This window comes from Copadichromis virginalis, linkage group LG15 (genome assembly GCF_057382275.1).
Source record: "Copadichromis virginalis isolate Kocher_CV1m ecotype Utaka linkage group LG15, C_Virginalis_male_GT1.1, whole genome shotgun sequence".
NCBI lineage: Eukaryota > Metazoa > Chordata > Actinopteri > Cichliformes > Cichlidae > Copadichromis > Copadichromis virginalis.
Window position 1 is genome coordinate 17617597 of NC_140632.1, and position 13875 is coordinate 17631471.

The following is a 13875-nucleotide window of genomic DNA, read 5'->3' on the forward strand; positions in this document are numbered from 1 at the left end:
AAGTTAGTTAAGAAGTAATAATAAAAAACGTATTTGTCTTAGAACGCCGCAACATCACAATCAACAATAGCAAGGTAAGCGCCGTAATGCTTCTTTGGTGTTCGGTTGTTTTCTTGTTTGATTACGTGAATGGGAAGCTAATAGTAACGTCAGAGTTAGTGGTTATCGGTTTGTCTATTTAAAATATGATTTTTACAAGGGGAAATGCAGAACGCTGCCTAGCTTTGTTTATTATTTCAAATAAGTTACGTTAGCAGTATTTATCGAGCTGCATTTGTTCATAAGGTCTTGGTAAATTGAATGACAGTGTAGTGGTGGTTTCCCATTTCATGGCTGCTGGAGAACAGTGGCGTTACTTTTGCACACCTGACAGGTGTGGCGTAGTAACTTTAAGTTTTCAAATTTTTTTAAAATCAAGGTTGTAACTTACGGTCATGTGAAAAAGAAAGTTTGCACAGGACTCTGTGCAACTACACACCGAGATTCAGGAGCTTCCAGAACCACCTTAGCAGCAATAACTGTTTGTTGGCATTTGTTCATGTACAGCTCATAAGGTCTTACCCCAGCATTTCATTCTGCTTAATAAAGTCTTTTAAACTTTGTTAAACAGTGGTGAATTTATTGTAATTATTGTCAAATAAAACCATTGCCACTACTTTAGAAACAATTGTTTTTGTGTCCAAAGATAATGCTTCATTTTTACACTTATCATGTCTGCTAATCCCAAATACCCAGGACAAATTAAAAATGCTTCTTAAGCAACATTTTGGGTTTCAGGAAGACACTGCAGAAACAATGATTTCTATATAAAGCATTATTTTATATTCGTACAGTTGACGATGGAGCCTCTGGATCCTCCAAAAAATAAGTGAGTGCGAAATTACTGTATTAAATAAAAAGGACATTGATATCGAGGCATTCCTACTTTACACCTTATGTTAACAAATGTATTGTGATATTTATGTAATAGTTTTATTGTTCATGCTTTGTGTTACAGTGAAGGCAGTGGATTTTCAAGGCGCCGCCTTTCCTCGGTAAGTATCTTAATCAGAGGTGTGATTTTATTTATTTCTGTACAAATGAACTAAACTGTTTGCACCTTGTAATTTTCAGATTTTAAAAGCACCACGGAAATCAGCCAGGTTCCCTGACCAAGATCAGCAAGAAAATGTGGTAAACAGAGAGTCTGATATAAGATTTCCAACTGCCTGTGGCAGTAGACACCCTTAAGGTTTAAAAATTAAAAAGTGGTGATATAATTTAGCCTTTTTCCTCTTAGGTGGAACGTGTCAAACCAGTGGAAAAGAGGAATTCAAGACGAGTCAGTTTTGCCCCTGCTAATGACGTCCTTCTGTTTTCTAAGTGAGACACGAAGAAATGCTCCTTTTACAAAAAGTACCTAACCACAAGTTGACCTAATCAGCGCTTCTCTCTTTATAGGGATGTCAAAAATGCCTCCCCTGTCCGAAGCCCTTTGCAAGAAATAATAACAGCAAGTATGTAATGTAGTATTATGTATAAGAATGTAATTTTTAAAACTTTTTGTAATTTTTATAATTATATTGTATGTTATTCTACAGCAGGAGCAACAACCACACAAAACAGGTAAGGTGAAATGAGCTATTAAGGTCCAGCCTGTCATGTGAATTTCAAGTCTTATCACAAAGAGTCAAATAAATCTCTCACATAAATGCTTTGGATTTTTTTGTACAAGGGTGCAAGAGGGAGTCACTGAAGATGGGAGTGAAATAATTGGTAGGATCATTGTTTTCAATGTACTGTCCACATTATCTGTTAGATAGTTATAGAGATTGCTGTTACTAAATTCAGGTCTCCAAATGTAGGTATGGAAACTCTTTTGAATGCTCCTCTACATGTTTCCCAACAAAAGGATAAGGTAAATTTGAAGTCGATATTTGCATTTATTACATTATTATAATGCTTAATAATAGCAGAAGTATTTTAACTTAACATTTGTTGTTCCCATTAACTGACCAAAGGTTGTTTACCTTTATTAGGCCACTGGAGATGACTTTGGGGAAAAAACAATGATGTTTTCCACAGAAGATGCAGCCATGGACATGACCCAAAGCCACACTATAAATATTGCTGCAGACATACCTGAAGATATACCCCTTCACAAGTATGACATTTTCCCAGTTCTTGGAGAAAATCGCTTGATAAATGATAAAGCCACAGTCCCACCACTATCCACAGGCAGAAATGTCGATGTAAGCACATCATTGTCATGTTTGGATCCTGGATTTGAAAACTTCCTTGCAAGTCTGTCTAAACCAAGTGGCCAGAGCACTAATGCTGTAAACATAACGATGACTCTTCCTGCTGAAGCATCCTCTGAAGAAACAAAAGGCTCCCTGGTCCAGATTAAAACACAAAGGCCTAATTTGGATAAAGAAAATCAAGTTCCAGTGTCCGTTTCTGCTGTGATGGAGAAGACACCACATAACACCAGGAAAACTGGAGAATCCTCCTACAGGAGTGCACTCTGTCCAGAAGATGATGTGAGCATGGATATGACTGAAGCCCAGACAGGTCGCATCCTGGGAGTCTGTGATGATGACGATAATCCTTTCCAGTGTCTTTTTCCTACTCAAGACATGTACACCCACTCACAGATGAAACGGCAGCAGAGCAGTAAAGCATCAGGATTAACCAACCCAAAAGGTATCACATTTATGTCTGTCACTCAAATTAAAGGACAACTCTTCAGCATTTATACATCAGCTTATAAGTGATAAGAAGAAAATATGGGATGCCAAGCAGAGACGACAAATTTGTGTTCTGCCACGGTTCCTTTAGTGTAGACCATTTTTCATAAATATCTTGTCGTCTAGGCTCACAACTTTATGAAAGTCTAATACTAGAGCAAGGAAATTATCCCTGTATGCATTGTATGAATTTTATGCTTCATCAGTTTTAATGCTAATTGAATGGAATTTCAAATGGCCTTAATTTCATTTCACTTTTAATTATCAGATAAAGTGTCCTTGATAAATCCTCTCGTACCTGCTCCTCATCAAAGACATAAGGTAAGTTTGGCATTTCTTTTTTTTAAACTTTGCTTTTAGATGAAATAGAACATATAAGCAAGTCATGCATGGGAGGTTTTGTCTTTAGTTGCTCGTAACATAGTATAGATTTAAAATGTTGTCTTTGAATGCTAATAATTGTTATTTCAAAGTAAAGTTTTGGTTGGCATGTAGTAATTGTTTGTGTTCTGTTCTTCAGGTGAGCTCTGATGCGAAAAACAAATACAGAGAGAAGACAGTAGTGTTTGCTGCAGATGACGAGTTTATGGACATGACTGGGTGTCACACAGTAAACATCGCCTGTGGTCCCTTGGTTCCAGAGGAAAAATCAGCAGATATTGATAAAGAAAACTTGCCACTAAATACCACTCAAAATGTTAGAGAGCCTTTTAAAGCCGTTATCATCTGTCCTGAACTAAGCATGGATATGACAGAAGCTCAAACTGGCCACGTTTTGGAAGGTGTGCAGGACGATCCTTTTCAGTTTCTTTTTCCACCACAAGACATGTACACCCACTGTCTCAAGAAAGCAGATGGTACTTCAGGACAGCGGATAAGTGAAGCACTCAAATCATCTAACCATAAAGGTAAGGTGCTGTTCGAACCCTGTTGTTTCTGAGAGGGGGGAAAAGGGTAATCTAAAGTGAGGAGGAGCTTAAACACAATTTCAGACAGTAGATGAATTTAATTGCTGAACCAAGACCTATTGTAAGAGAGGGGGGAAAAGCAAAACTGAACTGTAATCCATACAAAGTTACTCTACCAGAGCTTAAGAATAAAAAAAGGAAATGACAGAAACTTTAAATCTTCGTTTCAGGTCATGTGAATGCTTTTGTATTTAATTTCCTGAAATTTATTTTCCAAAACAGATTCTCCTTTATTTATTCATTTATTTATTTATTTATTTATTTTCAACCAGTTAATTAATGATTTCACTAGTTTTGCAGTGTTCTGGTTTCTTTAGCTAATCTATTTATTTATGACCCATTTCCACATTTAGGCATTGAAGCTTCATCTTCAAAGGCACTAAAAAATCAGGTGAGATTAAATATTTTCCCCTTTTATTTTTCAACACAATACTTGATCTAGCTGGTCTGGAAGATAGAACATATTGCCAAATCAAGGTTGATATTTTGCTGTATACTCAAAGTATTTCCTTTCCCATCCACAGAACAAACCTGACATTGAGAACAACTACAGCGAGAAAACAGTGAGATTTTCTGCAGATGATGCCTGTATGGATGTGACACGAAGTCACACTGTAAATATCCACCAGTTGCAAGTACAGTCTGACCAAAATTTTGACTTTTTACCTGCTAAAGAGAAAACTTTAAGATTCACTCCAGATGACGGTATTATGGATAAGAATTATGGCCTCACTACCAACACTGCCAGTAATTCAGCATCCAATTCAGTAAATTCTGAGAAGAAACAAGACCGTCAAATATGTGATCTGCCTAGGAACACATCTTTGTCAGCACATAGTTTGGATCCAGGGTCAAAAAACCTTACAGCTTCCTCCAGCATTAATCCTATGATTACTAAAATGAATTCTAATGGAAATGCAGTATGTCCCAAAGCAGACATAAGCATGGACATGACTGAAGCTCAAACTGGCTACATTTTGGAAGGGGATGCAGGCACAGCTACAGATGCCCGTCTTCAGGATCATTTTCCCACGCAAAGCATACACGCCCAAAGTGGTAATGTCAGAAAAGCTGACTGGCAGAACAGTAAAGCAACTGGATTATCAAGCTGTAAAGGTATGAAAACGGCAAAGTTATTGGGCTTTTTTGTTTGTTTTGTTTTTTTTACATAGAAAATGTACAGAGTGCCTCAGTTAAGTTTTAATAATTATTATATATTGAAGTTATGGTCAGGTAGCTGTTTCTCACTCAGTTTTACCATGTCCACCTTAAGGTAAAGAAAACTTCCTGAAGACCTCTGGAAACACAAAGGTGCAAAGACAGCAGGTGAGCATAAACATGTCTTGATCTTTTTGTGGTTAGTTTTATTCAGGTATCTGCACCAAATAATGCCTTTGTTTTAACAAAGGATCAAATAAATTTAAAGAGACAGGGTCATTTTGGTCAATATTTGCTTTACATTAAAGGCATTTGTTTTATTTTTATCAAGTTTATATGGTTTCAGTAAGACATTTTAATTTTACTACAAACCTGAGATGTCATAAAAAGTCAATCAAATAGTGAGGCCTCTGGTCTGTGTGGAAACATATCTTCATGAACACATGTGCTCTGCTATACTGTCTTTCTCAGGTTAAGCTTGATGTGGACAATGACTGCAAAGAGAAGACAGTGGTTCCTGTTAATGATGCCCTTATGGAAGTTACACAAAGTCTCACAATGAACATTGTCAGTGATTTAGAACTGCAGTCTCACCAAGACACAGGCCTCTTACCTGCTAATGGAGAAAAGACAGTGAGGTTCAGTATACATGATGCTGCCATGGAGGTGACACGAAGTCACACGGTGAACATTGCCACCAACCTAAACCTGCAGTCAGATCACAATTCAGACCTTTTACCTCCTCTTGGAGAAAAAACTGTGAGGTTTGGTACAGATGATGCTGCCATGGAGGTGACACGAAGTCACACGGTGAACATTGCCACCAACCTAAACCTGCAGTCAGATCACAATTCAGACCTTTTACCTCCTCTTGGAGAAAAAACTGTGAGGTTCGGTACAGATGATGCTGCCATGGATGTGACACGAAGTCACACGGTGAACATTGCCACCAACCTAAACCTGCAGTCAGATCACAATTCAGACCTTTTACCTCCTCTTGGAGAAAAAACTGTGAGGTTCGGTACAGATGATGCTGCCATGGATGTGACACGAAGTCACACGGTGAACATTGCCACCAACCTTAACCTGCAGTCAGATCACAATTCAGACCTTTTACCTCCTCTTGGAGAAAAAACTGTGAGGTTTGGTACAGATGATGCTGCCATGGAGGTGACACAAAGTCACACGGTGAACATTGCCACCGATGTAAAGTTGCTGTCAGATCACAGTTTACCTCTCAATGTAGAAAAAACTGTGAGGTTCAGTACAGATGATGCAGCGATGGATATGACACGAAGTCACACTGTAAAGATTGCCACTGATTTTGACAAGAAGTTACATCAAAATGTGGATTTTCCACCTACCTCCGAAGAAAAAACGGGGAGGTTCAATGCAAATGATGGAGCAATGGATATGACAGAGTGCCTCACTGAAAGTATTCCAAGTGTTTCTGCACCATACCTGGTTCTACCATTGCAAAAGGTTCTGCCCATCCAGGAAATCCAGGGTTTTTCTTTTAAAGTAGAGAAATCAAATAGTGAAGCCTGTGGTCTGCGTGGAAACATATCTTCATCAGCACATGATTTATATCAAGAATTTAAAAACTTGTCAAACACAAGTGACCCATGGACTGATATTAAATCACAGGACAATGATATACCATCCCCTCAAAAAGCTACTGACCCAAGGGACATACTGATACAGCTTAAAACACAGAAACCTGCTATGAATACTGAAAGTGAAGCTCCAGGTTTGGTTTCATCTTTCATAAAGAAGCCAGTAAGTACAACCATGATGGACTGTACAGAAATCAATTTGAGCATGGATATGACTGAAGCTCAAACAGGATGCATTTTGGGTCAGACGTGCACAGATGACCCCCTTCAGCGCCTGTCCTCCACACAAGATCCCAATTCAGACCATTTGCGGCAAACTGGGATTGCATCACAGAGGAGTGGTGATTTGGGGTTATCCAATCCTGATGACCAGGAAATTATGAATGTGCCAGATTCTCTTAACTCAAATGAAAGGGAGAACACAGAAGAACCTGAACCAAGAACTACAGCTTGTCTGATATCACAGGATATGGAAAGTTCACCCAAGGTTCCTGGAAAGGATGTGGATGCATTGTGCTCACGAAAGTCTAGACGAATCAGTTTAGCTGATATTCAGTCAAAAGTAAGGCGTTTGAGTCACATGATAAGTGCAGCTCCCAGTGCAGTCGTAACTGATAACTGCACTGCACCTTTGCATCATTTGGAACAAGACCTGGGGAAAAACTCAAAAGATAAAACGTTACCTGTCACTATGGCAGAACCAGAAGCTGAAATGGAATTGGTAAACACTGAAGACAATGCACGAGCTCAGTGTTTTATAGAAGCAGAGCATCCCAGTGATGCTATTACTACAACTCCTTTCAGCTCAAAGACCAAACAGCTTATGTCAAGAATCTCACTGGGAGGCTTTAAGCCGAAACTGCCCCAAAAATGCAAACCTGATGAGTCAAAGAGAGTGAAATCTTCAGGAGACCATACAAAGACGATCACCGTCAACGTTGCCAAGGAGCTGAACAACTTTGATGATGATGTTAGTGATATTTATGATGAAGAGCTGGGTAGTTATGAAGATATGTCAGAAGCACTGGACACTAGGAGTCCTCAGAAAAGTCAAGAGTTCAACATGGTCGAGCCTTTAGAGAACACTGTGTTTGAAGAAGATGTCATTAGCCCTGTTCATGGACAAAAGAGACTTCTGCCAGAAGATAAAACTAATGTGGAGGATCAAAAGAGAATGAAAACATCCTGTGTGACTGTTGAAGTGGTAGGTCAGCTTTCTCTGTTTTACGTAATTTACCTTTAATATGGTTTCTTTTATCCCATGTGTTTTGTTTCTTCTTGTGCATTGCAGTCAGAGGTCATAGAGTGTGACAGTAATATTACTACAGCTCGTACGACTACACAGACAATAGATTCCTCCAGCAATCACACAGCCAGCATCAAATGTGAAACTGCATCTGAGTCAAGTAAGTTCTTATCTTTGACGTTGATGGGCATCATTAAGATCTTGTATTCCTGATTGAAATAATGTTTCCTTTTACACTATTATTATTAAATATCTTTGTTTTCTTTTGGTTTTGTTTTTTAGCTTTTAAACACAGCTTGTTTGAATCTCAGCTTGAAGACAGTGCTGTTGATGTGCAGATGGTAAGAAGTTTTATTTTTAAAAATTGATTTATTTGAAATCTGAAAATGTGCACTTGCCTCATATTTGACTGCATTCGATGCCTTGATTACAGAAACTCAAAGATGGCACCATAACGGTCTTGGAGTTCTTTAAACTCTTCGGCATTGACTTTGTCATCCATAATCCTCGGGAGAGTGTCCTTCCTGGCAGAGTAGGTCAATCTTCTGTGTTAAAAATTACTTCCCCATTATATATACACAAAAAAAATATTATGTTATAGTGACTTCTTTTTGTTGTTTTTTCAGTTTTTGTCAGACACAGAGGCCTCACCAATGGATTTACTGAAAGACCAACATATCAGTCGTCCTAAACAGATGGTTTATGAGATGGATGTCTTTAACCTCAACGAAAAGGTTGAAGGGTATGTGCACTTCAAGTTTTATAACATATACTGTACACATGATTAAACCTACAGAAATATGCTGAAAACATTAAGTAGTTAAATACATTTATTCATCTAAACTTGTGGTTTAGATCAGCGGTCCCCAACCTTTTTTGCACCATGTTTGACAATATTTTCACGGACCGGCCTTTAAGGTGTCCTGGATAAATACAACAAAATAAAACCAGTACCGGTACCAAAAAAAGAAAATTTATTCATAACACACGGGGTAAGACCCAGAGAAACTGAGTGTAACCATAAAAACAATTTAAAAATTAACGTTAAAAACCCTGAAAACCATAAAATTCACACCTGAGTCTCAACACTCACAGCCCGGTACTAAACGACTCACGGACTGGTACCGGTCCGTGGCCCGGGGGTTGGGGACCACTGGTTTAGATGAATTGCGCTGTATCGCTGTAAACTGACAAAATCACAAGGAAAAACTGGGTGTAGCTTACAAACACAATTATAACTCATTAGAAATTGTACAATTCTTTTTATGTTTAATCTCATACGTTACAATTGAAGTTTAAAAACATGTCTGTTTTGTTCTTTCTAGGCTGAAGGTGCGAATGCAGGATCTAAACAAACCTCTTAATACTGTCAATAGATCTTTGTGGGAGGACATGAGATATGCTTCAGATAAAGAGGTATTAGTCAAAGTTGTTTTTTTTTTATGTGATATGTTTACATTTATTTGGGCAGGATGAACATTAAGTAATTTACAGTGTATATTTTTTTAATTGCAATGCATTTTATTTAACTTTATTTAGCTATTGGCCTTTGCTGTGCGCTTGTGTGTGACATGAATTTGGCATCTGTTCCCACAATTCACCCAATGCGGCGTTTGTTTGAATCAACAGCTGAAATCTTTCGGTGCTAAACTAAAGGAGAGAAATAACTTCTTCAGAAAAACAAGCAAAGTTCAGTCACATGAACTGAAGGAGGTTCTGTACTCAAATCTTTTGCAGGCGAATCTGGTAAGAACTTCCACACATTTAGAAAAAAACACTAAAATGCAAAATTGGGGACTTCTTTGAATGCAAAATGAAATTGACATTGTTTTGTTTTGGGGTTTGTTTTTTGTTTTGGTTTTGTTTCCAGGAGGAGCAGCAGAAGTTAAGAGGAAGAATTCAGGAAGCAGATGAGATGATAAAAACTCTGGATGACTGTATTTGTGAATTAGAAACAGGTATAGCTACTTTGAAAACATGACTTTCCTGTTTGTGATATACCACAGAGTTTGCTCGTTTTGTAGATATTAACTAATGTTTCAGTCACTAACATATGTATTTCTCTATCGTTTGGCTGTTGCTAGATGAAATCGATCGCAAAGATGGTGCTGCACCGCAAATCTCTATGTGATTGCTTTTGTTGCTGGCACATTTCCAAAGTTGTCAGTAGTTTTGATGGAAGATGATGACCTGTTAGCAAACCTTTCTCTGGGGGCACAAGTAGGTTGGATGTGTTGCTCTAGCCTAACATATTCTCCTTCATTTAGAATTTGCTGCAGTTGAAGAAAAAGGGTTTGAAGACAAACCAAGTCTGAAGTCGCTGCAGGAAGGTAACTTAATACAGTTTCATCTATTTGTTTTTTATTTTACGTCAGTTTAATTGAATAAGTCCTAAGTGCCTTTACTGGTTCATTTTGTTTAACAGAAATGAAGAGAGTCACTGAGACGACGGCTGATAATGAGAGGTCGGTTAAAATTAACTATCCTTTTTTCTTCTTCTTCGTTGAATTATGCAGTGAATGTTGAGAATTACCAGTTTTGAGCGGTCTCGTTTATTTCTTCTTTGTTTTCTTTGTTCCTGCTAAAGACAAATACCTGAACTAGAGATGCAGAAGAAGCAGAATTCAAGTAAAGTCAAAAGGCTTCGAGCTGAAACGAGGAACCTGGAGATTCATATGGGCCTTCTGAATATGTCAGTACCAGGAACATTTTTTACAGCTTTAGACCAGTCCTGTAAACAAATATGATAACGCAAAACTGGTTTTGTACATTGTTTACATCAGGATGAATGAATGGAAGCTCAGAGAAATGAGGGACAACTGCAGAGTCTTCACTTTCCTCCATGAGACCATGCATCTGCAGCTGGTGTTTGAAAAGGCCAATGGTATTTCTTTTTTTCATGTTTTCTCATACAGTTTAAAGCAGTTTCTAACAGTTGTGAATATCTTGTACTCATGGTTGCACCTCAGTCAGTAGTGTTTGCGCAAACCTTGAACAATATTAAAATTTAGATTTTGCTTAATTCTGTTGGTTTGGGGTTTTTTTTTTTTTTAAGGCACACTCTAATAACTTTGTTTTTCTGCTTTTGAAGGTAATGATGCCGACACTGAGCAGAAAATAACACACATCACTTTTAAACTGGAACTCGATGGTAAGAAAATAAGTACAAGAAGCATTCTGTGATGGATGGTTATTAGATGGTTATTCTTTTCATCCTACCTGCCATGCTAAATTAATGGCCTTTGGCTACCTTTAATTGCACTTACTATGAAGAATATGTACTGAAAGCAATTATGTTTCCTACCAGATGAGAAGTCGCAGTGCCATGCACGCCTTGTTCACAAATTGGTCTCCGAGTACATTGAAGGTGAAAGTTGCTGGGTAAAGAAATACCCAACAAGAAGACAAGTACCAAAGGTAAGTGTAAATAAACACCAGATGCATACAAAGGACAGAAACAGGCTCATGTAAAATAGGTCAGATACTTAACCCCGAGTTGCTCCCAATGTGAATGCGTGTGATAAAGCACTAGAGAAAAGTGCCTGTGTTTAATTAGATCAGGCCTGTGGGCTGTTTCTCGCATACTTTTGTTGCATCTGCAGTGATCGCCCCCTGGTGGCCATTAAAACAAATGCCAGTTTAAATTACTCTGTTTTAGCTTAAGTGATGAGACCCAGAAGATGTATGTTTATTGTTTATACAGTCTGTGGTAACGTATTTTGCCTGCTGTTGTTCCCAGCTGCTCCATGATGTCAGCCTGGTGGTGAGTCGCTGTCGTCTTCTGGGAGAGGAACTGCGTCTCCTGAAACTGTGGGGAGGGCTACGGCTGGATATACTCGACATCAGCTGCATGGACACCAAGTAAGAACTACAGTGCTTCACAGAAATAACAAATATTCCACTTTTTGATCCAAAAAAATCATTCACATCTGCATGCAGTTTTGCATTTTGCAATACTGAGGTGTATAACATTCAATTATTCTTCCAGAGTGCGCATTGTCTTCAGCACTCTGAAGAAATTTTCCAAATTTGAGGTAGTCTTTGGCATCTCTCTCATCAACCACTTCTGTGTCCTGCAAGTAGAGAGCTTTAAAAACTTAATTGGAAGCACAACGTAAGTAAAATTTTAATATAAATCAAGAAATTTAGATTTAAAAAACCTATTGTTTATTTAATGAATACTGACAGAAATTACGTTGTTTTACGGAGCATATTACTATTGAAGGTAACCGTGTCAAAGGAATAATATATTATCTTCAAGTATAACATTAAATTTTTACATTTTTGTGTATTGCTAGGATTCAACAGATTGAAGACATTGTGGCTTCGTTCACTCCCGCCAAGAACCTGCTGACAAAGACTGTCAGAGAGATTCATGAAGTGTTATTATGTTGAGACCAGGAATGAGTCCAGGATCACATTTTGATTCTAGTTGTTTGTAATTAAACTCTGTTGTACAGTATAGAGGGGAAAAACTAAAAACTTAAATTCTTTTACAAATCAAAGTCTGTTTCTTCTGGTGTTTGAAAGATGTGCTGTTTTGCTTTTTGCTGTACACACAAACAGTTCTCACTGTACAAATCTGTTCTGTTTCTGCAGACTTTAATGTCCCAATATGGGCAAAAAAATAAAAAGATGAATTGGCTCAAATGAAAGCTATGTTGGGAGGCAAAAGGATTTGCAAACATTGAAATCCCAACTCTTTAAAAAAAACAAAAAAACAACAACAACCCAGCATTACTGACTGCACGATTATGGTCACTGTAGTTTAAAGCATAAAACCCTATTATTGGTGTGGTGCAGTTCCCAGAGTTGCCTCTAGATGGTGGACATTACCCATCACCTGTTGGAAGTTTTTGCTGAACCTCCCACATGTAAATATCAGTATCGCTTCATTTTGTTTATACTGAAATGATTATAAGCACATACTCTCTTTCCAGGCCTTTTTATTAGACAGCAGTAACTGTAAAATAAACATGCTTTGCATTATAATGGCTGTGTGAGTATTTTGTGCCACATTTTCACCCAATTTTCTTTGTTTGAAAATGGATCACAGTAAAGAATAAAACAGGGTGTCTGTTAAATTGGCTGAAACATGTGACACGTGCTATGATCAATAATACAAATTAAAATGTGAAATTAGATTGCAGGTGAGTAGACACCACTGAGAATAATCCATCTTCATTAAGCTTAATTTAAAATTTCCATGACCTCAAATGATTCAATAAGTCTTTGAAATGGTCAGTATTTCTAATTCTTAAACATATTTCTCAAGCATTGCAAAGGACATAGGGTAAAAACTGACTTTTGCAAAACAGCTGAACTGCAAGCTTAAATGTGCTAAAGAAAGCTCTACAAATAAGGCATCAAAATGCATCTTCCTCTGCAACTGCTGTACTTTGGTTAGACTTCGGAGGTCACTATGGGTCTGAAATATATGGTGCTCTGGTAGCTGTTGCCTTTGTTCAGTAAAAAAAATCAAGATATTTAGAAAGTTTTGTCCCACATTTCAAATGATAGTGTTTATCCTGAAATAAAAGAAACCTTTAAGATGTTATATGTAGTTTGTAGGTAGATAGAGTATGCAGGTTATGGACCTATATTATATACTGTGTCCCTATACTTTAAGGCAGCGGTCCCCAACCCCCAGGCCTCGGACCGGTACCGGTCCGTGAGTCGTTTGGTACCGGGCCGCGAGAGTTGAGGCTCAGGTGTGAAATGTATGGTTTTCAGGGTTTTTATTGGTTTTCAGCGTTATTTTTGTTATCGTTTTTATCGTTAACTCTGTTTTCCTGGGTCTTTTCAGGTGTGTTATGAATAAATCTTCTTTTTTTCGGTACCGATACTAGTTTTATTTTGTTGTATTTATCCGTGACACCTTAAGGCCGGTCCGTGAAAATAATGTCGGGCATAAACCGGTCCGTGGCGCAAAAAAGGTTGGGGACCGCTGCTTTAAGGCATGTTTGAAGGAGAAAAAAAAATCATACTATACTCTATCTTACCAAAATTTGACTACATTTTTTTTTTTTTAATGAAGCATCCAGTTTAGGCTAAAGGCTGCTAAAAAGTGGAACAGAGCCAGGATCTTGCCTGATCCTGGCTCTGTTCTCAGCCAAGACATGACTGACATGGACAGTGTCCGGAGTTCATCTGAAAGG

The 13875-nt window shown here is 38.0% G+C and overlaps 1 protein-coding gene across 1 annotated transcript; it reads left to right on the top strand.

Annotated features, from left to right (window-relative positions):
• Window positions 1–16: 16 nt before the first annotated feature.
• On the top strand, window positions 17–12709 carry knl1 (kinetochore scaffold 1). The gene is made up of 32 exons (XM_085432268.1): window positions 17–74; window positions 834–868; window positions 998–1034; window positions 1114–1173; window positions 1280–1362; window positions 1441–1496; window positions 1581–1605; window positions 1715–1755; window positions 1845–1897; window positions 2019–2685; window positions 2998–3050; window positions 3250–3637; window positions 4051–4088; window positions 4222–4813; window positions 4971–5023; window positions 5327–7675; window positions 7763–7877; window positions 8000–8058; window positions 8151–8249; window positions 8344–8459; window positions 9043–9133; window positions 9347–9463; window positions 9588–9675; window positions 9985–10047; window positions 10143–10182; window positions 10305–10409; window positions 10501–10601; window positions 10809–10868; window positions 11025–11134; window positions 11457–11578; window positions 11706–11831; window positions 12016–12709. The coding sequence occupies exons 2-32, from the start codon at window positions 840–842 to the stop codon at window positions 12110–12112; spliced, it is 6033 nt and encodes a 2010-aa protein (XP_085288394.1). The 5' UTR covers window positions 17–74; window positions 834–839; the 3' UTR covers window positions 12113–12709.
• Window positions 12710–13875: the final 1166 nt, after the last annotated feature.